The sequence below is a fragment of the Dasypus novemcinctus genome, chromosome 9, assembly GCF_030445035.2.
Source record: "Dasypus novemcinctus isolate mDasNov1 chromosome 9, mDasNov1.1.hap2, whole genome shotgun sequence".
Taxonomy (NCBI): domain Eukaryota; kingdom Metazoa; phylum Chordata; class Mammalia; order Cingulata; family Dasypodidae; genus Dasypus; species Dasypus novemcinctus.
The window spans coordinates 10,060,386-10,084,198 of record NC_080681.1 but is presented as its reverse complement, the minus strand read 5'-3'; the positions used below and the strand labels follow the sequence as shown (position 1 = coordinate 10,084,198).

The window sequence follows — 23,813 nt, the reverse complement described above, 5'->3', positions numbered from 1 at the left end:
GTGTCTCATGTAATCTTCACAACAACTTGGAGGAGAAAGTATCATCATCTCCACTTTTCGGCCGACGAGGCTTCGGCTCAGAGAAGTTGCCTAACTTGCCCGGGATCACAAAGCAGTCAAGTGCAGGACTGTACTTTACCTTCCATTGACCAGACTCCGAGTCCACGCCTCCACGGGCGCACAATAACACTTGCCGAACGAATGTACAAACGGGAAACGTCGACTCGGGGTGAGCGATCGGCCGCGCCAGGCCGGCCCGGAGGCCTCGCCCCCTCTCCCGGCTCCGCACGTCCGCTGCCCACCGCAAGCCCTCGAGGCGCCCTGGCGCCCGAGGCAGGCTCCGAGGCTCCGCCCCAGCCTCGTCGGGCTCCGGCCACGCCTCCACCTCGGGGAGCTCGGTCGCCGTCGGAACCGACTTCTCCCTCGGCCGCAGCCCGCGCGCGCAGGCCCTCTCCCGGCCCGGCGACCTGGAGCCGGCCCCACTGCCCTCGCCCCTCCCCCGCGCCCTCCCTCACTCCCCAAACTTCTTTTTTTCCGCCCCCCCTCTCTAAACTTCAGTCATTCTAGTGCCCGCCCCCTCCACTCCCCCCGACCAATCGGCGGCCCTCGCTTTCACTGGGGGCCCGCCCCCTGCCCCCCGGGGGCCAATCCCCGGCGCGAAAGTCGAGAGCCGGGGCCTGCCCCCCAGCGCCGGCCGGTGACGGCAGCGCGCCGGGCGCCGCGCGGCGGGAGGGGGCGGGGCCGCGGCGGAGGGCCGGGCGAGGGCGGGGGAGGGGACGGGGGGAGGGGGCTGCGGCGGGCTGGAAAGCGGCAGTTTCCTGGCAGCGCGGGCAGGCGCTGGGCTCCGCGCTCCGGCTCCGCGGCCGCCGCCACCGACCGGGCGGCGGGCGTCGGCGCGCTCCTGCGCGCCCCCGACGGATCGCTCTCGTTCCGGCTCTTCCCCTCTCGCCTCCCCGCCCCCCCCCCCTCCGCCTCAGCCTTTCCCGCCGCTCGGGCGCCGAGCCCGGGGGCCAGCCGTCGGCAGTGACCCCGCCCGAAACCCCTTCTGGAGCCGCGCGGGGACACTTCCCGGCTCCTTTCTTCAGCCTCGTCCCGGGCGGCCCTCGCCGAGCCCGGCGGGCCCAGGGGAGCGCCGCCGGGAGGGGCGTCCGAGGGGCGTCTCGGGGCTGAGCGGCCCGGCCCCCGGCGGGCTGCGGCCGGGGGTGGCCGGCGCGGCGAGGCCCCCCTCGCGGGGCCGCGCGGGCCGCCGGGGCCGCGGGCTGAGAGGGGGCCGGCGCGGCGCCCCCGCCGCCCGCGCGGGGTCTCCCTCATGGTGCAGCGGGGTCCGCGATGTCGAAGACGCTGAAGAAGAAGAAGCACTGGCTCAGCAAGGTGCAGGAGTGCGCCGTGTCCTGGGCCGGGCCCCCGGGCGACTCGGGCGCCGAGATCCGGGGCGGCGCGGAGCGCGGCGAGTTCCCCTACCTGGGGCGGCTCCGCGACGAGCCCGGCGGGGGCACCTGCTGCGTGGTCTCGGGCAAGGCGCCCGGCCCGGGGGACGTGCTGCTGGAGGTGAACGGGACGCCGGTCAGCGGGCTCACCCACCGGGACACCCTGGCTGTCATCCGCCACTTCCGCGAGCCGGTGCGCCTCAAGACGGTGAAGCCAGGTACGCCCGCCGCGCCCTGCCGCCGCGGGGAGGGGCGCGGCCCGGGGCGGGGGGGGGGGGAGCGGCCGGGCCAGGGGAGGGCGCCACCCGCGACCCCGCGGCGGTGCCCGCGTCCCTGCGAGGGCCGGGGGCGGCGCCCTGGGCCCATTCTGCCGGCGGAAAGAGCGAGCCCGGGCTCGCCGGGGCTGCCCTCGAGCGGCCCCAGAATTGCGCCCCGGAGCCGGGGTTCCCGAGTTGGCGGCGCCCGGCTCCCACCTCAGAGTTTGTGACCGGAGAAAGCCAGCCCTTTCCTGCTCTCCTTTGTGGACAGGGTCCTCCTGGTCGGAGCGTTTTCTTCGGACCAGTCTTAAGCATCTCCTAACAGGGAGCGGGGTGGGGGGCTTGCTCTTGAGGCTCTGGGGGCCCAGGGGACCACCTCGAGGACCTGGGCAGGCTCAGTGCCGGGTGGTGGCCGCGCACCGGCGGCCCCGCGGAGCCCACCCAGCCCGGGTGGTTCAGGTGCCGAGGTCCCGATGGGCCGTGCGCCTACAGGCAGCTCTCGAGAGTCTGGGTTCTGAAGGAAGACCTAGATGCCTCGCTGGGCGGAAGCTGTTGAGCTCACAGAATTTTGCTGAAAGGGTGGGTCAGAAAGCGCCCCTGATGCCCCGCTGTCTTCTGTGCTCGTAAAATCTGCTGCAAAGCACGTTGCGTTGCTGGCATCCTGGCCAGTTCCCGAGCATTGATCCCACTGCGTCCCGCGGTGCCTGGTCGCTCTGGAGTAGGGCTCTGCGTTCTGTTGTCCACCACACTGTGGGTCGTTTCGGCCTTCAGCACTCGTGGGTTGTAATTCTGTTTTGAGATGTTTGTAGGAGAGAGAAGAGTGATTACAACGTGATTACGAATCGAAGTCTTTTGCTGAATGTGCTCTGCTGAGTATGCTGTGCATCCAAACCTAAGGGGCTGCTTAACGGTGACGTGCTGGTCAACCCATCCCTTGACCCCCAAATGCCAGAACAATTTAGTATCTCCGTCCTTCCCCCCCCCTCGTTCTCAGCAGCTCACTGTGGAAGTGCTTCTTCAGTAGTCCTTAGGCTTAATTGGAACTGATCGTTTGTGGTGCAATAATACATGTGTGTGTGCATTGTGGGTATATATCTACACACACTCACAGAGCCCTACAACCTCAAGTTAAGGCTTTCCTAATACAGTCTATTCCACCATCTTCATTTTAAGTTTATAGTAGGTTTATGTGAGATTTTTAAAAATTGTTTTAATTTTTAAAACTTTGGCGGACTTGAGCATCCTTTTCTGTATAGTTTTGTGAATTCCAAAATTCTTTCTTAACTCAGACTTGCAGAGCTTTTGTGAAGGATAGAGGAAAGGCTTTAGGCGCTATAATTTAACCAGTCAGGCACTGTCTGTAAAATGCAAAATATAGATCTCTTACAATCTAGGTGCCATGTAATTCAAATCCCATGAGTAAGGAAATGATGAGAGTATTTGCATCACTGCTTTGTGTTTTGTTGTGATTAATTGGGGGCATTGATTAGGGTATAATTAATTTAAAAAATAGTCTTAAAGTTGATACATTGATGAGGTACCTGATGTATTCTCATACTATTGTGATTCCTTTAGAAGCCTGGGAGATGCATCTTTAACATTAGTCTGGTCTGCATGTTAAACATTTTTCCAACCTTTATATCAAATTTAAGAAAGTAATTCAGGGTTTAGAGTGTGCTGAGTAATTTCAATTAACTGTGTTGAATAAACATCTGGTGCCCTAGAATATAATAGATATTTTTATAGTAATGCAGTTTTGCTCTCTTGATAACCACAGACACTATTTTAAATGTTTCACCGAAATAAAGGAGTAGTTTATATTAATCGGTAATCATTAATAATAAAAGTTCTGAATACTGCACTTATTTTTTAAAGATGCATTCTGCTTCAGTAATTTCAAAAGGATTCCACTATGTCTGTGTTGTCTGAGATTAATACTCTTATTTCTAGGCAAGTTGTAATTTAAAGATTTTATCTCTTTTTTAAAAAGTCTTCTTAGTTTTTTAATAGCTTCATGTTAGTCATTACTTTAAATGGCTTGCTTAATGGCTTTGCTTAGAAGCAACATTTATTATAGAATAGGAAAGTTTTTGCATATTAAGCATGAGACTTTGTAGAACTTTGGGAGTGATTGAAAGCAGCATAAATATTATCTCTACGGGAGACAAAGATTCCATACTGTTATGATTAATTTTGAAAAGAATGAGAAGACAGAGTAAGGAATTTAAAAGGGAACTTGCCCTGCACCGTGTTGTTTTCTTTTTGTCTATAATTTGTGAGATAAATGGATTTTTTTCAATTTAATGAAGTATCGTGAAGTGTATTAAGCACTGTTTGAGTAGTAACTCTATTAAACTATATTTACAACATATAATTTAAAGACTAGCACAGTGCAAGAGTAAAATTTAACCATTTCTGTAAGACGTTAATGCTGGCGGGATAGGATCTCGTATTGTTTTCTGACAAGTCCATGGTGGGAGGATGAGCTGGACTGTAGGATGTGGCTGCTGCGGCACCGATTCCTCCCAGGTTTGTCCTTTTCAACCAGTGGATGCTAAGAGGAGCCCTGCCAAAGCCACCAGCACCGTCGGCTAGATGACCTGATCAATGTTCTTTCTGATGCTGTCTGTCTTTAGCTTAATTGAAGCTAATTCCTTAAAGTTTCTGATCCTGGGCTTTTCCTGAAAGAGTTAAGGACTATCTTATTGCTTTCATTATTAAGGTAACACTTAGCAGTCTGTACTTTTCCTACTTCTGGGAGAATCTTAGGTTCTACCTATTACTTGGCCCAGCTAGCCAGCTGCTTCTTAATTACCACCCTGTCATTTCTTTTTTTTTTTTTTTTTTTTTGCGCAGAGAAGAATCGTCCTTGAATTTGAACTTTGTATTTTCCCAGGAATAAAGGAAGTTGAATTTCAGACCTCTGGTGGAATTGTTTCATGATATAGTCCTCTGACCAGGATTAGTTTCTTTGATTTTACTTCAAAGTATAATCTTAAAAAATTTCTGTTCTGATTAATGATACAAGTAGTTAATTTTGTTCTAAATTCTCCAAACTATGAATGTGTAGAGTTTTATGGGGTATATAAATATTTGCTTCTTCATATACCTTTAAACACATGTTTCAGTGGTGGTCAATCATGTGGATTTTATTTCAGAGATTGTTAAATACTGAAAAAGTATATGTGAAACCATTGTCTACTGCATTATTACACACACATTGCATTTAACTTCCCTAGGTCTAGGGATTAAAATAACAAGGAAAACAGTGTCACAGTTTGCGTAAACAAAAAATAACTTGAAATAGATTTCGTGTAATTAATTAAATGTAGGAAAACGTCTTCATCACTGACTCCTTGGGACATCAGTTCGTGGGGGAATTTTATTAAAATGAGCACATTCCTAGAAATACATTCCATGTTGGTAATGAAATGTTGCTGGATGCTTTTAAGTAAGGAGTAAGGAGTGTTTGTTATGCAAGTAACAAATAACTGCACCTTTTCTTAACTCTTAGATTTTTTTTGTTATTTCTTTTGGTTTAGTGGGTAATTTGGAACTTTTCAGTAAGTTCGTTTAGGTGGTTGTAATATTTGAAGAAGGGAAAGATGAGGGAAGTTATAATTAATTGCTAGCCTCCTAGGTTTATAAGGCCATAAATACCTCTTTATCTTTTTTTAAATAGTAGAAACTAGGGTTTTGGTGAGGAAGCCCTCTTGTTAAGGATAGTGGCATCAAATTTCGATAAACCTTAAATTGGAAACTTTTCTGCTCTTTCAAATTTTGGTAGCTTTTTCTGTTTGTTGTTTATAAAGTTGGTCTTAATTCACTTCCTGCTCTCTACTCATTAACACCTTCATCTCATAGGAGTAATGAACTTATACCTCTAATTTGCTTAGATTTGATGACTCTTACTATGTCATTAACATCATTGTGGGTTTTTAAAAAAAATTTCCATCCATCATTTTACAGAAGTAATGTATCCAAACAACTCAGATAATATATTTAATTTTATTCATTTTTCTAGTATACTGGTTGCTTTCTTGATCCTGCCCTTATCCCCCAGACTTCTTAGAATGTATAATTCTGTAAAATTTTATTTCCTAGGTTTAGGTTTTTTGTTTTCTCTATTCTTTAATTGCTTGTTATCTTAGTGGTTAAAACAAACACAACATTTTAACCTTAACATTTGCTCCTTTCAATTTTCAGATTATCTTTCATTTTATTCATTTTATTGCCAGAGCTGATTTTCATGGAACGTACGCTATGTTTCTGAGCAATATAAATTGTTTTTCCTCTGGGATCTTGGGGTGGGATGTGCTTTATAAAACCTCTTATGAGAGTCAAATTACAGGGTGGCTGTTTTTTTTTTTTTTTTGTCTCTAATTTATCTAACTTGATGGTTAAAAAAAAAAAACTCCTAAATTTGTTCACGTATCTGATTAATCAAATCAGAGCATACTCTTTTCAGGTGATTTGTTTTGTATAGCTTCTTTGCTATGTAACTGCTAAGGACTTTGTACGTTTTGTGGACACATAGTGTTTGGGAGTGTATGGTAGGAGAATTAACATCTTCATGAACCACTTCAATCTTATGTACCAATTTCATACTCCACCAGTTTTAGGTTAATTTTTTTTAAGATATATTTTTATCGCCCCCATTGTTTTGCACTTGCTGTCTGCTCGTCTTCTTTTTTTAAAAAAAAGATTTTTTATGTATTTTTCCTTGCACCCTCTCACCCTCTTGTTGTTTTACCCTTGCTTTCTGCTCTCTCGCTCTCTGTTTGTTGCGTCCTGGTCTTCTTTTTAGGAGACACCAGGATCCAAACCCGAGACCTCCCGTGTGGGAGGGAGACCCCCAATGGCTTGAGCTACCTCCGCTCCCTTGTCTTCTTTTTAGGAGGCAGTGGAACCAAACCTGGGACCTCCTATGTGGGAAAGAGGTGCTCATTCACTTGAGCCACCTCCGCTTCCTGTTTGTTGCTCTCTCATTGTGTTTCCTCATTGTGTCTCCTAGTTGGGCCATCATCTTGTTGGTTTGTCACTTATTGCGTCTTCATCTCATTGTGTCAGCTTGTCTTGCTAGTCTTCTTTAGGAGGCACTGGGAATGAACCTGGGGCCTCCCATGTGGTAGGCGGGTGCTGAACTGCTTGAGCCACATCCACTTTGCTTAAGTCAAGTTTTGGTTGCGATTTGACAAAGATCAAGCGTTTCGTTGTGGAGGATAAACTGTGTCATTTTAATTAATTAATTATTTTTGTTTCTTTCTTTGAAATTTTGAGAAATAAATTGATTGAAATACCACATTTTGGTAGAGGGAATGAATGCCCTTAAAATTAACTTTTGCTAAAGGTGAGGGTAAGATTTTCAGTACCTTGGAGGTTGGTGTTATGAGAGACTTATTTGTGGGTAAAGAGAAAAATTGGTTGCTCTTTTTTTTGGAGAGCAAACATTTTTGAGAATGTTTTCCAAGGAAAAGTACTTATTTTACTGTATAAAGAGAAACTAGAAAGTTCCGTTACTTATGCACAGTTATTGCCTCAACCAATATTTAGGGTTGCACCCGCCTTTGCCAGCCATGAGCTAGCACTGGGAATGCAAAAATGAGTCAGAAATGGTCTTTGCCTTCAAGGAGTTCCCAGTTTAGTGGGAACTTAGTGATTCCTTGGTAAGGAATACCTGGAATAAGGGTTTACAATTTTCACTTTTCTCCATGTATCTAAAACTGTTTGGTAAGTTGGAGTATGGATTTTGTTGAAAACGAATTGACTGCATAAAAAGTGGTTGTGGAGTTGCATCTTAGGAAGGATTTAGGCTCTCAGGTCATTACAAAAAGGGGAAAATCAAATATAAACAAAACTGTATTTTAAAAGCCCTTAAATTGTCCATAAAATACACTATTGTACCATTTTTAAGATGAGTCCTATATGCCACTTTTTCATCCTGTTTGGAAATTGCTGTTCATTTGGTTGAACCTCAGATGAAGTAGTTTGCTTGCTTTAAAAGAGTATATTTTCCAAAAAAAGACATATCTTTTAACTCTAAGAAATAATCTTCATTTGGGTGTGCATATTGAATTGGCGTAAGTTGAATGTGTGCAGTGTAAGAAAAGTTTTCGTTCTTTTTTTGTCTTAGTAGGTCTCTTGCCATTTCCCCTTATTTTCAGATGTGGTTAATTGGGGAGGGAAATGTGAAGAATTTTGAATTTTAGCCTGGCTTTGAAAGATGGACAGGTTTTGGTTGACTGGAATTAGGATCATTTCAGTAGTAGGCAAGAAACAGAAGAGGAGAAAAACAAAGGACAAGAATGTTCAATACAGAAAGGTCTTAGGGTATAGTTCAGCTTGATGTTTTTTGTTTGTAAAAATAGTTTATTTTGTATAAAAGCAAGAAATCCACAGTACTATGAATAATTGGAAAAGAGAGGGAAAGTCATAGTAATTGTTTAAATGTTTGGGTAGTTCCATTATAAATTGTTTCCTTTTTTTTTTCCAGTTGGAGCTGTTAAGGTGGCTTAGATGCTATTTCTGCCTTCAGCTTTATTAAATAAAGCTCATAATTTAATACCATGAGTATTTTTATTAAATCATAATGTAGCTAAAATATTATCATTAATACTATGCTTTATAGGCTTTCTTTAGTTACTTGGAAGCCCACCCAATTTTATGGGAAAATGCAATTTGCTAGCTTAGTAAAAAGGTAACTGAAAATGTATTTTCATCTCAACTCTGATTCTTTTGGTATAGTCACAGCTGATTGGCTTCCAGTGAAAAGGGATGGGATGACACCATTTTATCTCCATTTTTCCTGTAACCCCAGCACTTTCGTCTTGATGCATCACGGTGGTTCTGAGGAACAGTTGCACCCCTCTGTTTCAGTTATCTCAACATGACTGGGGCTCATGGGCTTTGAAGATCATAATTTGATCCGTGACACATCTAAATGTTTTCTAAGAGAGCACAAACTGTGCTTATAGATTCTTGGGTACTTTCATTAACACTTAAACTGGAGATATTGTATTAGAGACTTAATAGATGTCAAGGGATATAAACTTTCAGCCATAATTTATTTGAGTTTAGTTTTTTTATATTATGGGTGAGAATTGGAAAGAAATTTTGCTTCAAATTTATTAAAAAATACGATCTTTTCTATTTAGAGATGTCCCTTATCATCTTGGATATGCGATATGCACAGTAAATGACTACTTATTTAATGCTCTTTGACATCTTAGCCTCTCTTCTATTTCTTGCAGAGAATTTTAAACATCTATAACTATTTTATTTGAGGCTACCTTATATCTCACTGTTGTTCTGGTTGGGAATTACACATGACTGTGAAAACAGGATTTTTCTATGTTTGATGACATTGAACTGAAGCAGTTTTCTAAAATGAAAATACCGAAAAGGCAAAAAACAATCAAATAGAATTAAACTAAATTGGCTTCTTCCCCCTTCCCCAAATACCTTAAAAAACCCACTCTAGTGAAATAGTGCTGGAGAAATATTACGCCTCGAATATAGTTACCCAGTTTGCAACAGGTAACTTAGATCTCAGCAGGAAAAAAATATTCTAATTCACATGTCAGTTGCTTCATTTATAAGGATACTTTCTGTAGCAAGTGACCGATACTCTACTGAGGTTGATTTTGGCTAAGAAGAAATTCATTGGTTTTTTATAAGCATGAAAATCCAGGCATGGATCAGCTAATTCACTTTCTTAAGTGATGGTCATCTTGCCCTGGGTTGGCTTCCTTCTCAGCTCGGCTCGCTCAGTGTAGCAGGAAAGGTGGCCCCAGAGTCCTCCTCACCCCGCCCCCGGTCATAGAGTCCTTAAGGCTTCTCATCTATTTCCTAGAGTCCAGTAACAAATTCCATGCCAGGACTTTGGCCCTCTGCCCATCTCTTGGACCAATGACTGTAGGGAGAAGGCAGTGGGGGTACCAGGATGGGCCAGGCCTGGATGAAATGTCAACTGGTGTGATTAATAACTGTGCCCAAAGTGTGAGAGCCCAGGAGGCAAGGGGGGGATAGCTCCGCAGAGGAGAGCATGCTGGGCCAGCAGCACGCAGGGAATGGTCTCTTCTGAAACATTTACTCTCTTCCACTTTGAAGTCCAAAGCAATACACCGTTGTCATAAAACTGTCTCTTTTTTTTTTAACTAGAATTTTTTTTAACTGTAGACCAAAACTGAGTAAATTTTCTCCAATTTTATTTAAAATGTTTATATCAAATATAATGATTTGAATCAATGCTGCTTGTTCTCAGGTAGATGGAATGCTTTGTAGGATCATTTAATTATCTTTGTCATTGAGAAAATGATTATTACCCTAGTTAAACAATGCACTTTTTAAAGCTTCATATTACTCTACCATTCTGAAAATGAAATTCTAGGCTACTTGTTTTCCAAGGTCTGTTTTTAAATCATTGGTCCTTAAACATAAATTGAGTTGGTGTTGTTATTGTATTATTTCTAAGGACTCTCTAATAATACCTTTTAACCAATGGTCTCTTAGAATTTATGCATAAAGGATTTATTTAACCGACTCTTAACTTTGAAACACTACTTGAATGTGTAATGAGGTATCCTTTTAATCACCAAAACAGTTATTTGGCAGACAGTGTAGAATAAAATTTGACCACCTTTGTTGGGTTTTTCCTGCGCCTAGTGGGAGAACAGAGAGGTGCTTACAGTGGAGGTGGGCAGGTGAAAGAGAGGGCCGTGCTTTGAACATCATTTCACACTAGTTTTATGTTCTTGTCATTGTATTGATGTCTTAACTTTGTTGCCATAAAAATAATTTTAATATCAAACTTCAGTTTATGTATGATATGCACAGTAGGAGTTTCACAGTTTTGTCAAATGTGGTCTGGTAGTTGGACCTTTAGTGAATATTAAATGTTGGTAGGCTGTTGGTAAATGTACTTACTGCACATAAAGATGAACATCCATGAAATTGGGTGTGATCTGCCAATAAGAATCATACCAAGGACTTTATATTTTTTGGATTGGTTTATGTCCCCTTGGGAGATCTTTAGACTGTATTTGGAAATTCGCTGCTTCTAGAAGCCTGGAATTCTCCAATATTAATTCCATATATTGAATAACTAAGTCATTAACTATTAAAAATAATATAGTCATCCTTACCTCTGCTCACAAACCTATATCTTAACCAATGTAGGTAGCTTTTGGCAGAAGAACACTTTGTCAAAATATTATTGATTTTAGCTAAGGATTCTATTCACTAATTTCAGTGTTTAAGTTGGAATGCACATGCTAATGAAAAATTTTAATTTCCTTTAAATAGTATTAGATTTGCTAGCTAGAGCTCTGTCACAATGAAACATCAATGTGAAATGATGTGAAACTTCAGCCACCCTTTGGTGGCAATCCTAAATTCAGACAGCCTTGCTCTAAGTCTAATGGGAATATTTCTGGTTTGGGGACTTGTCATGATAACACTAGCTGGCATTTACTGAATAACAGCCATGTGCCATGGCATTGTATACCTGTCTCATTTTGGTTTATAAGGACGTGTGCCTCTAGGTTGGCATAAATATCTTCCTATAAAAAAGTTTACATATTGTTACTCTCCTTTATTCAGATATTATCTTTCTTTTACACATGAGAAAACTAGGTCCAGGGAGAATAACATGCTGAAGGTCATACAGACTCACAGGACTAAGCACTGAACCGACTTTTCATCCTTCTTCACTGTCTAGATAGAACATTATTTCATTACAGCTAAAATTTATCAGTCTTAATTCTCTATTGAAGGGAAAAACCTCACAATTTTGAATTGTGTGAGTGGGTGTTAAATGCAATGAAACATTGGGCAAATACTTAAAATAAAAGCTTCATTGCTTGCTTCTGTTTCTAAACAAAGATTGTGACGGTACAGTTAAGAATTACTAATCAAATGGAAAGTTAGCTTTAATTCCTGTATCATTTGTAAGGTAATATTTTCAGCAGTTAAATGTAAGAACCTAGGTACTTTTAGGATAAATATACTTGTGAAAACTGTATGCTTGATACTAGAAATACCTTGTTCTCATGTATTCTAGAAATATCTTGTTCTTACTCTACAATTTACTCACCAAGAAGGTGTTTGTAATCTTTATTAGCATAATTATCTTAAGGTAGGTAACTGAGAAAATTTTCTGTTGAAAACAGTAGTGGATAGATTTTGGAATTAAGGGTCTTTTTGTAAGTATGCGGAATTTTTTCAAAATATACTTCGTTTGAATAAAATGTAACCAGGCTACAGAGAAGAAAACACTGGTTGTCTTTAAGTAGGCCTCTTTTCTCCAGGCCCTTTGCAGAGGCAGTTAAAGCAAGTTGTAGAATATTGGTGCCACTTATTTATCCTTTCAGTGGTTTTGCTGTTGTGTTTTCTGTTTGGGCTTAGAGTCAGTTACTTAACTGATTGGGACTATAGCAGTCCAACCACTCTCTTAGTCTACAGATCAGTTGAGGCTTTGCAAGAGCAGGTGATTATGCTCAGGAGTCATAACATGAACGTGGCAAGCTGGGACTGCAACCTAGTCATCTAGTTCCTTTCACTGTTTTGATTTCTGACATGAAAATTTATGTAGAAAAGTAGTGAAAAAAAGAACCTGTTAAATGTATTCTGTCTCTTTATGAAATATGCTTTCTTTTAGAATTAAGGATAATATGCTAGATTCAGTTTGTTAAGCCGTCAGTTAGAGGTAGACTAGTAATCCAGAAGTTGGAGTGCAAGAATGTTGATTTATATTATATGCCACAGATTTTCAGGACACTTTTAGCCTTACCAAATGGTGGAGCCTATGGTTAGGATTTAAATAGTCATAAAAGCACTAGCTGGTTTAACATTCGGATATTTAAATATCTGTTCTTACTAGTTGTTTGGCCTTGAAAAATTCTTTTTCTTATTAAAAAAGATTCTTTTCGATTTTTCCCCTGGTAAAATGCTTCTGAAGAGTTGCTGCTGTGTGGTAGACTGCTATTGCTGTTCTTTATCCCTCTCTGTGGGTGATGCTACAGGGCCGAATTAGAGCCAGCTATGCTTTTATTATTTTTTCCCCCCTCACTGACTAGGGGATGCAATGCGGCAAGATGATATTTAGGACTAGGGAGGCTCAGAGGTGCGGTAGATGAACTGTCAAGGGCACTTTTGGTTTGGGGTCTCTGAGCTTGTCTGGTTGAAATGAGGATCAATAAAACTGACATACTGAAAGGAGGGGCTGTGCTCTTGCCATGTGCAGTTCAGGTAGGTGTCTCCGGCAGAGGCTGCGGAGAGCTGGCTACAACAGAGAAGGAGCTCCCTGCATGAGGCAAGACTGAAGAAAGGGGCTGGAGGGGCGTTTCCAGGGGAGGTGGTAATTTGTCAGGTAAGACTAAAGGTATGGTGGGCGCCTTGCTTGGGTTCTTTTTAAGTCTCTGAGAGAAAGGCATGACGGTAGACCTGAGAAATCTTTCTATGATCCATCTACCTTGTACTCCTTTGCTGTATCAGCCAGGGTTCAGTGCAAGAAACAGGACAGGGACTAACTCAGGAATTCGTTGCTTAGGGAATCTTTGACAGGGCTGGAGGATAGGCTTTTGGTTGGGTTCTAGACTGAGCCTCTGAGAATGACTTCCAGAATACCTTGGAACAACCTGCCACCTCGACCAGGCAGAAAGTGGTAATCAGAAGGTTGCCACTGAAACCATGGAGTTCAAGTTCAAGATAGTTGTGACCACGGGCATCGAGGGGATCCCAACAGCCGCTGCTGTTGCTGCTGTAACTGCTTGCAATCTCGGATGCAGCATCCAGCCACTACTGGGACAGCTTCCCTTAATGCTAGTGACTAGCTGATGGCATGCTGAATCTGGCCACTGCTGCTTCTGCCGCTGTGTCTCAACACCCTCAGAGCTGGAGACTGGACACTGACACATCCATGACCTTGTTTGCTAGCTGAACACAGATAAAAGCTGTAGGCCGACAGGACTCTGCTTTACTTTTGCATTCCAGATTTTGTGCCCTTTGTCTCAACAGTGGAATCAAAGTTGAATCTAAAATACTAGCTGTAAGGGACTCTTGAAAGTAAAGTTGTGTTTTTTTTCCCCCTAATTTCTGCATTTCAGGAAGGCATACTACAAGGAGGTAGAAGCTGACCCTTTCTACATACACATCTTCTTGAACATAGTATTCTAAATACAGTTTAGCCCATTCTTTAGCTGTCATTAGGGTGAGCATCTCTTTTTGAAAAGGCCTGTAGTTGGAATAATCATAGGGCTGATCAGTTTTTAACATCTGCAGTGACTTTTTGTAGTAGGTTAGCTTGGGTCCCTCCTGACTACCGCTTCTGCTGCTTTTTATCACTTGATGTCCCCCGCCCCGTCGCCCACAAGCCACAGGCATCCAGGGCAGGGAGCGCACCTCAACCAAAGGAACCCCTTCACAGGCTCGCCAGCAACCTGGGATTTCTGTGGCTTAAAAAGATGAGTGGGGCCAAAAGAATCTTTACTGGGGATTTGAATTAAGAAAAAAGGAAAGAATCTCCATTAGGGGTGAAAGCTTCAGCTGAGAGGATTTGCAGTGATGCACTATAGATGTACTTATTTGCAAGACAGACTGTTAAATTTTCAGGATTTTTGCAAACCAGTGGTTAAATGCAGCCGTTATTAAAAACTAAGTTGTGCAGAGCAGGTATAGCTTGGCGTGTATGAGGTCCAGGTTCAGTCCCCGGTACCTCCTAAAAAATAAAACAAAGCAAAACAAACCACTAAGTTGTATACAATTACGATTAAGTTATATTAAAAGCAAAAGATAGTCAAAATTAATCATTTCTTAATTCATTTTCTACATTTTATTACTGTCTGTGCTCCTGAGTTTCTTTATGTTTAGTCTTTATGTATGGTGTAAAAACCGTATAATGGTGTGTTGCTGTACATCTCTTCCCAGGATATCAGTGTTAGCAGGGTCAGCTCTGGTGGGAGTTGTTAGCATTTACCAAATACACCACTGGCTGTGGGGGTGGGGAGGGAGGTCAAGGTAGAAGCCATTGTAAACCATGTGCAAACTAAAATTACAGGAGAGGAGACTATGAGTAAGTAGGAAAAACTTAACACACGATGTCGGCTGAGTGGTGTAAGTAGAGCACTAGAAGGAAGGTCACAAACTCTTCTTCCGAGATCCAGGAGAATGCTCTTGAATCATCCTGTAATCATTCTACGGTTCTAGTCTCCAAGAGGTTCAGTGCTATTTTATTCCCTATTTTTGGAATTATGTGAAATTGTGAGGGTCTGTGTGTTATCAGCCTTAATACAGCACTCTGACATTTCCTCCCTCCCTCCCTTCCTCCCTCCCATCCACCCTTCTTCCCTCCTTCCACGTCCTTCCTTCTGATGAAGAGAAGGTAGTATGTTCACATGTTCAGGGGGTGAACATTTGGGTTCAAATTCTGTGGGATAGAGATGGCATTCCCCATGGGATAGAGAAGGCAAAGAAGGGAGGGAAGAGTGTGATATTTGAAAATTTCTGTAGGAGGGGTTTGCAGTTTGTATTTTATAGTCCACATTCCCTTTCTCCAATACACTTTACACTAGAACATGATTCAAATCTCTGTTGAAGGATGCCTCTTATAAATATTGTAAAAATTCTGTGGTATTCTTCATGTATGAACATTGCATAAACCATTATAGTTGATTGTACGTAAGGTACGTACGGTAGCTTGCTACTGTACAAATGCCCTAAGCCTTAAGGGCTTGAATACTGGTAGCTCAGAGCCTCAGCCTCTTCTGCTGCCTTTGAGCAGATGCTCTCTCTCTGCTCATCTCTCCAGTTTTGTTTTCTCTTTATTCTGATTGCTTCTCCCACGCTTCTCTGCTTTCCAAAGAAAAAATCCGACCTTGAATAGATCCTGCCGGCCAATTGCAGTGCTCCTCGATATCTCCATTGTGGATTGTTCAATCTCTGGGGTTCTGGCATAATCTTAGGGCTATATTATTCTCTTTTCATTTATGTTTGTCCTTGCATAGATACTCAGATCCTGTCTGTTACCCCCCAGAACATGTGTGTATATGTTTTTTCTACTTTTTGTATTTGGAAATATTCCAGAACCCTGGTCTCAAGATATATAATGTTTTACTGTTTATTAGATAACTTTGTTTTAGAGGGTCAAACTGGATTGCTTTTATTTAACCAAACCCCATCTTTTAAAAAGTCATATTAAAAATAAATCATGATTGGAAATGGATCAACAGATAATCTCTTAGGATAATTTCTAACTAAAGGAAAGAATTAAAATTTTTTCATATATATGTGCATTTATGGCATATTAATCCACTGTAAAAAGTGTTAAAATTTCATCAGCACTTTTAATGTATTAAGTAACTCCTTATTTTAAGTAAGCAAAATAGAAATATTTTATCATTATAAAAAACGCTAAATGGGAATGGGTATAATTTGTCTTATTATCTCCAATTTGCAAACTTTTCACCTTCTAAGATACTGTTTTTCACTATTACTAGCAGTGGTGGTGATTAAAGAAGGCTCTATGCAAACTATATTAAGAGCTCACAGTTTTCTGTGGTCATTTTCCAACTCTAGGGACCTGACTAGGTGAAGGGAAATAATCTGAATTTCTTTGTGTTTGTGTGGAGTAGTTTCTCTTTAAGGATTGGTACAATCTCACTGAGCTATTTGTAAGTTTAACTGCTGAAACTATAATTCCTGAAAAGGCCATTTGTACTAGAGTACTATAGTGTTCACATACTGCTTGGCCAAGTCCTTTGTTGCCCAGAATCTTTGCACTGGGGAGGAGGAAGGAGAGGTAGGGCACCTGTTATTATTTTTGTTTTTATTTAAATAATGTAACTTGATAGTAACACAGGATTTTATACATGTTATTTTACCTTATATATCATATTTTAGGACTAATTCTCTTTATGTTAGTAGAATTGAAATGATCACTGCCAACCCACTTTTTTTTTTAACCTTTATCTTTAAAGAAGTTTTAGATTATAGGAAAGTTACATAAAAAATATAGGGGATTCCCATAAACCCCATCTCCTCCCCTCCAACACATCTTTGGCCACAGAAAAGTAGGTTTTGTTTGGTAAAGTTTAGTGGAATTTTACCTAAAGATGACATAGCTATATGACTTAAAATGTGGGCTTTGGAATCAGACCAATTTGTGGTGTAATCTCACTTCTGCCACTTATTGGCCATATGACCTTGGACAAATTGCTTAATCTTGCTAAACCTCATATTCTGCATCTATGGAGTAAGTATAATATTGCATATTTCATAGGGCTGCTAAAATAAATTTTGTCAGATGTAGTTAGGTGGAGTGTTTTCCCCCACTGCTTTAAAATGTGTCTAAGAAATCATCATTATTTATTGCGTGAAATTTGTTTATAACAGGTTTAGAATATTTACTATTTTAGATGACTGAACTGATTGTTTTCATAATTAAAATCTGTTAATTCACCCATAGAGATTACCACAGTCCTAGAGAACTGAGACTCAAAATGAACAAAACCTCCTTATTAAGTATCACTTTAGAAGAGTATCTTAAAGATAAAAAGAATTTTGAGGGGTTGAAAAGTTTATATAACTTCAGGTAATAATGCAGTGTATACCTAGGTTATATATTTTACAATAATAAGTATGTACTTGTAGTTTACTTATTTAAGAAACACCTCAGAACATTTAAAATTATCACTTTATAAAATATTAAACTGTGGATTAATATTCTACAGATAATTACATTTTTTTATTCTTTTAACAGTTAATATGATAGATGACAAAAGCATATTACTGAATAAGTTAATTTTTTTTATTCTTTCAAAAGTTAATATGATAGATGACAAAAGCATATTATTATATAAATTCTCCAAGCCTTAAGGGACAGTGTTCATAGAGTTCCCTTCCCCCACCCCATAATTCTAATTTAACTTGTAACTTTAGGTGAAGGGTATTGTGTGATTTGTCATTCCCTAGACCAGCCCTCTTAAATAATTTCTTCTAATTCTCACTAAGTAGTCTAGGAAAGATATGTGATGTATACATGATACTTTTAGTAGGAAATTTGTCAGAGCTAAACCCATTTATTAATGCTTTAACTAAGGTAGAAAAGGAACAGAGATAGATTTATTTTGTTTTGGACCCTACTTTATTATTATCTTTTAAAATCATTTTCAGTTATTTTTTCAAATGAGGAAGGATTTTTAAAAATTGTGAATTTAGAAAATAATATAACCTTAAGATGTATTTATATTGATTCCATGCTTTATTTCTTCTAAATAATTTTTGATGCTTAAGAAAGAAGACTACATTGTAAGTCAATCTACTGAGGACAAAAGGAATAGTACCAGGGAGCGGATGTGACTCAATCAGTTGGGTACCTGCCTCCCACATGTGAGGTCCTGGGTTCAGTTCCTGGTGCCTCCTAAAGAAGACAAGCAAGACAGTGAGCTGATGGGACTGGCTGGTATGGCAAAGTGATGCAACGAGGGGACACAATGAGAGACACACCCAAGCAGGGAGCTGATGTGGCTCAAGTGATTGGGCACTTCCCTCCCACATGGGAGGTCCCAGGTTCGATTCACAGTGCCTCCTAAAAGAATAGTAGCAGACACAGAGTGCACAGAAGGAATAGACACAGAGAACAGACAATGAGGGGAGGGGAAGAAATAGACAAATCTTGAAAAAATAAAAAAGAAAGCAAAACTATTAAAAAAAAGGGTAGTGCCACAATCAAATGCAAGAACATAATTTTCTCATTCATCATATATTTATAGATCATCTACTAAGTGCCTGACATTATTCTAGACATTGTAGATATAGCAATAAACAAGGCAGACAAGATCTCTGCTTTAATGGAATTAACCTTCTAGTTGGGAAAACGGGTAATAAACAAAATATCAGCTGCCATAATAATAATAGCAAAGACTTAAATAGTCCTTATTATGTGCCAGACATTGCTCCTAAGTGCTTTACTTCCTATTAGCTTAATTCAGTCTCACAACAACTCTGTGAAGTAGACACTGATATTGTTTCCATTTTACATGTGAGAGAACCTAGGCACAGAGAGACTAAGTAACTTTCCCAAAGTTACACAGTAGCAGAGAGCAGGCCCCTGAATCCATGGGCAGGGTGGCTTCAGAGTCTGTACTCATACCACTACTATGGTGCTCTGAAAACGTAGACCAAAGGGATGTAACAGGAGAGTGTTGGTGGGGCTTGTCTAGGTTGCGTGGTCAGGAGTGCCTTCCTGAGGAGGAGGTATGTTGAATGACTAGAAGGAAGGAGCCTGCCATGTGGAAATTTGGGGAAAAACATTCTAGTCAGAGGAAATTGTAAAATACAAGGTCCTTAAAGCAAGAATCTGGTATGTCGTAGGAAAAGAACGGCCAGTGTCGCTGGTGCATAGCCAGTGAGGGGGACGAACTGATAAGGATGAGATGGAAGAAGTAGACAGGGGCCAGGGGGCTCTGTAAGCCGTGGTGAGGGGTTGGGGTTCTCTTTATTCCAAGTGCCACTACAGAGTGTAAAGTTGGGGAATGATTGTCTGATACACATTTCAAAAAGTCATTGTGGTTTGGGAGGGGGACAGGAGTGGAAGAAGGGAGACCCTTTAGTCCACGTGAAAGTTAATGATGGCTTGGGTTAGTATAGGAGTAGTGGTGCTGAAATGAAGTGGACACATTTAATGTATGTTTTGAAAGAAGTACTAATAGGACTTGCTGATTGATTGTGGGTGAACAACACAGAGGAATCCAGGAAAACTTCTGGGGTGGGGTGCTATAATAATTAGGTTCTCCAGAGAAACAGAACCAACAGGATATAAAAGTATATGTAAATATCAAGAGATTTATTATAGGAATTGGCTCATGTGACCGTAGGGATTGGCAAGGTAGAATTCTGTAGGGCAGGCTGCAGGTTGAGAACTCAGACGAAGGTTTCGGTGAATTCCCCAGGAGAAGCTGAGTAACTGAAGTAGAGATGGAAGTTCTTTCTGACTGCTGAAGCCATCAGTGCTCCCTTTAAGGCCTTGTACTGACTGGGTGAGAGTGCTGTCATTGCTGAAGGCAGTCTCCTTTGTTGATTGTGGATGGATTCAGCCATAGATGCAATCAACTGACTAATGATTTAAATCCACTAAATACCTTCACAGTAACAATCAGGACAGTGCTTGCTTGATCAGGCAGCTGGACACTATGCTTGCTAAGTTGACACATAAACTGAATCATCATGGTCCATTCTCTGTCATGTGGCACCCATACGCATCTCCTTAAACCATACTCAATCTCTAAATAAAAAGAATAACAGACATACTTTATGTAGACTAACATAATTCCACTGTCCTAAGGACAACTGCAAACACACTAACCCTTTTTCTGGAAGAAGATGCAAATCCTTGGGTAATATATATATATATATTTATTTTTTTGTCTTTATTTTTGTAATGTTACATTAAAAAAATATGAGGTCCCCATATACCTCCCACCCTCCTCCCCCCACTCCTCCCATAACAACAACCTCCTCCATCATCATGGAACGGTCATTGCACTTGGTGAATACATCTCTGAGCACCGCTGCACCTCGTGGTCAGTGGTCCACACCATAGCCCACACTCTCCCCCAGTCCACCCAGTGGGCCATGGGAGGACATACAATGTTCGGTAACTGTCCCTGCAGCGCCACCCAGGACAACTTCATGTCCTGAAAATGCCCCCACATCACATCTCTTCTTCCCACTCCTTACCCTCAGCAGCTACCATGGCCATTTTCTTCACATCAATGCTACGTTTCTTTGATTACTAATCACAATAGTTTATGAATAGAATGTTGTAAGTCTACTCTAATTCATACTCTATTCCTCCATCCTGTGGACCCTGGAATGGTTGCATCCACTCCACATCTATATCAAGAGGGGGCTTAGATTCCACATGGATGCTGGATGCAATTCTCCTGCTTTCAGTTTTAGGCACTCTTGGCTCCCTGGTGTGGTGGTTGACCTTCTTCACCTCCATGTTAGCTGAGTGGAGTAAGTCCAATAAACCAGAGTGTAGGAGTTGCAAGTCTGTTGAGGCTCAGGGACTGGCTGTCACATGGACAGTCCAGAGATTCAGGTCCCCTGGGTATACACTAAACCCCAGTACCAACCGCAGGTCCGGTAAAAGTAACAGGAGAGGCTTGTGAACAAAGATCACATCTAAATCCAACTCCATCACACTCAGGAACACAAAACTCCAAAGTAGGGCCAACTGACATGGCACTGAACTCCATCTGCATGACCATAGAACCTGTGGGTCTCTGTAGCTCTCAGGAGAACCAATACCTGGGGTTGTATCTACTTTACCTGTCTCTGGAACTCTGCTGAGGTGTGCGTAAGGGCGACCCCTCTGATGACCTCCCAGCTCTTTTTGGAGACTCATAGCCATATAAACTCATTTGTCCTTTCCATTTCCCCCTTTTATTCAAATCATTGGGTAATATTCACCCTTAAATTTGATATCCTATAACTTAAATACTATGACATGAAGTTAATACAACTTATGTATTGATCAGGGGATAAGAGAGGGAAGAAAACAAAGATATTTGGTTTACGTATATATACAAACATCATAGCAAAACAAAATATTCATAACCTTGTTTCTGTAACTAGCCATGTGTTCGTAACTCATATTTAAATCACCCTTTTCCACTACTCATTCCATAGTCCATTTACCCTCAGTAAGTACCTCAGCCGGTCATACTTCTTTACTTGGTGGGGTGACCCAAACCTTCATTACTGAAGGTTCTGGGTCATTAGTCACCGTTTCCCCTGGATAATCAGAATCAATCACCTTAGCTAATGTAACTTCCTCCTTTGCCTGTTGATTCAGAGGCACGAGGAGCCCAGCGTGGCTGAGAGGCAGCCTTAACTTCCGGTTCAGTGGGATCATTGCTGTGTTCCATGGTGGAAGCACTCCTCCTTTTGGAACTAAGACCTGTAGACCAGCAGAGCTTATGTTTGCAGGACCGGAAGCAAAAATCTTTGTACTGAATCACTAGGGGTAATAGTGGTGCCACTCCAGTTTCACCCCTTGATTCCTGGACCCATGAATCCTGGCTGTAGGAGGAATGACACTATACAGTGGACGCTGATTTACAGCATATAAAGCCTCCTGGAGATCACTGCCCCTGCCCAGCAAGGTATCGCTACGCAGTTGATGCTGTGATTATCTTCCAAAGGCCGTTCCCCTGTCAGTCCAGCTGTTTCAGAATGGTGGGGAACACGGTAAGACCAGTGAAATCCACGTGCCCATTCCCACCCTTCACTTGCTTTGAAGTGGGTTCCTTTATCAGACGGCAGTGCTGTATGCAGTACCGTGATGGTGGATAAGGCATTCTGTAAGCCAGGGACTGTAGTTTTGGAAGAAGCATGGCGTACAGAGAAGGCAAATCTGTAACTGGAGTATGTGTATAATCGAGTAAGTATAAAATGCTGCCCCTTTCATGATGAAAGTAGCCCAGTGTAATCAACCTGTCACCAAGTAGCAGGCTGATCATCTTGGAGAGTGGTGCCATATCAGAGACTGGTGTTAGTTTCTGCTGCTTGTAGAGTGGGCCCTCAGTGGTGCTGTAGCCCGGTCAGCCCTGATGAGGGGAAGTCCATGTTGCTGTTTCCATGCATAACCTCTATCCCTAACACCACGGCCACTTTGTTCGTGAGCGCATTGACAGTGACAGGAGTGCCTGGGGAAAGAGGCTGACTAGTATCTATAGAACAGGCTATCCTATTCACTTGATTATTAATCTTCCTCTGCTAAAGTCCCTCTCTGATGAGCATTCACATGGGACACATAGTTTCATGTTTTTTGCCCATTTTGAAAGGTCTGTCCACATACTGTCCTACCTCCTTGTCACAGTTTTCCAGTCATGTTCCTTCCAAGTCCCTGACCCTCCAGCCAAATCATTGGCCACAGCCCATGAGTCAGTAGACAGACATGCCTCTGGCCATTTCTGTTTCCAAGCAAAATGAACAACTAGCTCAAGCTGCACTGCTCAGAGGTCTGCCCACTAGGAGGATTTCCTTTTCCCCTGTCCTTTAGGGACATCCCAGAAAGAGGCTGTAGTGCTGTACCTGTCTACTTTTGGGTGATAACCTATATATCATGCAGAACTGTTTGTGAACCAGGCCTGAACTTTCTCTTCTTCAGTCAGTCGATCATAAGAAACTTCACGAGAGGCCATAGTTGTGGGCTGGGAAAGAGAAAGAAACGTGGCAGAGTGGGGACCACGGGCATTTGGGCCACTTTCACGTGTAACTTATTTGAGCCCTCAGGACCTGCTTAGGCCTTATCCTGTATATACCACCTCCATTTGATGATGGAGTGCTGCCGTGCATGCCCAACTGTATGGCTTGGTAGGTCAGACAACACCCAGTTCACGATGGGCAACTCTGGCCAGGAGCAGCACGTGGTTGTTGTTTTTTTTTAAGATTTATTTATTTATTTATTTCTCTCCCCTTCCTGCCCTCCCCCCCCCCGCCCCAGTTCTCTGTTCTCTGTGTCCATTTGCTGCGTGTTCTTTGTCCACTTCTGTTGTTGTCAGCGGCACGAAAATCTGTGTTTCTTTTTGTTGTGTCATCTTGTGTCAGCTCTCTGTGTGTGCGGCGCCATTCCTGGGCAGGCTGCACTTTCTTTCGCGCTGAGAGGCTCTCCTAACTGGGCGCACTCCTTGCGTGTGGGGCTCCCCTATGCTGGGGACACCCCTGTGTGGCACGGCACTCCTTGAGCGTGGAGCTCCCCTGCGTGGGGACACCCCTGCGTGGCATGGCAGTCCCTGGGCACATCAGCACTGTGCATAGGCCAGCTCCACACGGGCAAGGAGGCCCAGACCGCGGACCTCCTATGTGGTAGACAGACGCCCTAACCACTGGACCAAGTACGCTTCCCCAGCATGTGTGTTATAGTTAGTCTGGGTCTTGAATTTGAATATATTTTAATTTATGAGAATAAAAGTGAATTTTGGAAACTGTATATGTTTTGCTAGTAACTGGTTCATGTGCTAAAATTTGGACCCAGATTTCAAAGACAAAAATGCAAAGGATGTAGTACCACTGTTGGATTTGATTAGATTGCAGAGTCCACATGGTGCGTGGGATTTGTTATTGC

The 23,813-nt window shown here is 42.5% G+C and overlaps 1 protein-coding gene across 3 annotated transcripts in view; it reads left to right on the top strand.

Annotated features, from left to right (window-relative positions):
- Positions 1-1,275: 1,275 nt before the first annotated feature.
- The window catches only part of MAGI3 (membrane associated guanylate kinase, WW and PDZ domain containing 3), a 306,230-nt gene continuing 283,692 nt past the window's right edge, over positions 1,276-23,813 (top strand). For 2 of the 3 annotated variants that reach the window (XM_058303015.2, XM_058303014.2), the window contains exon 1: positions 1,281-1,645. In XM_058303015.2, coding sequence (XP_058158998.1) covers positions 1,330-1,645 — 316 coding nt within the window. In that variant the 5' untranslated portion in view covers positions 1,281-1,329. Of the gene's footprint in view, positions 1,646-23,813 lie in introns of all 3 variants that reach the window. The other variant, XM_071217190.1, reaches the window with a different exon arrangement.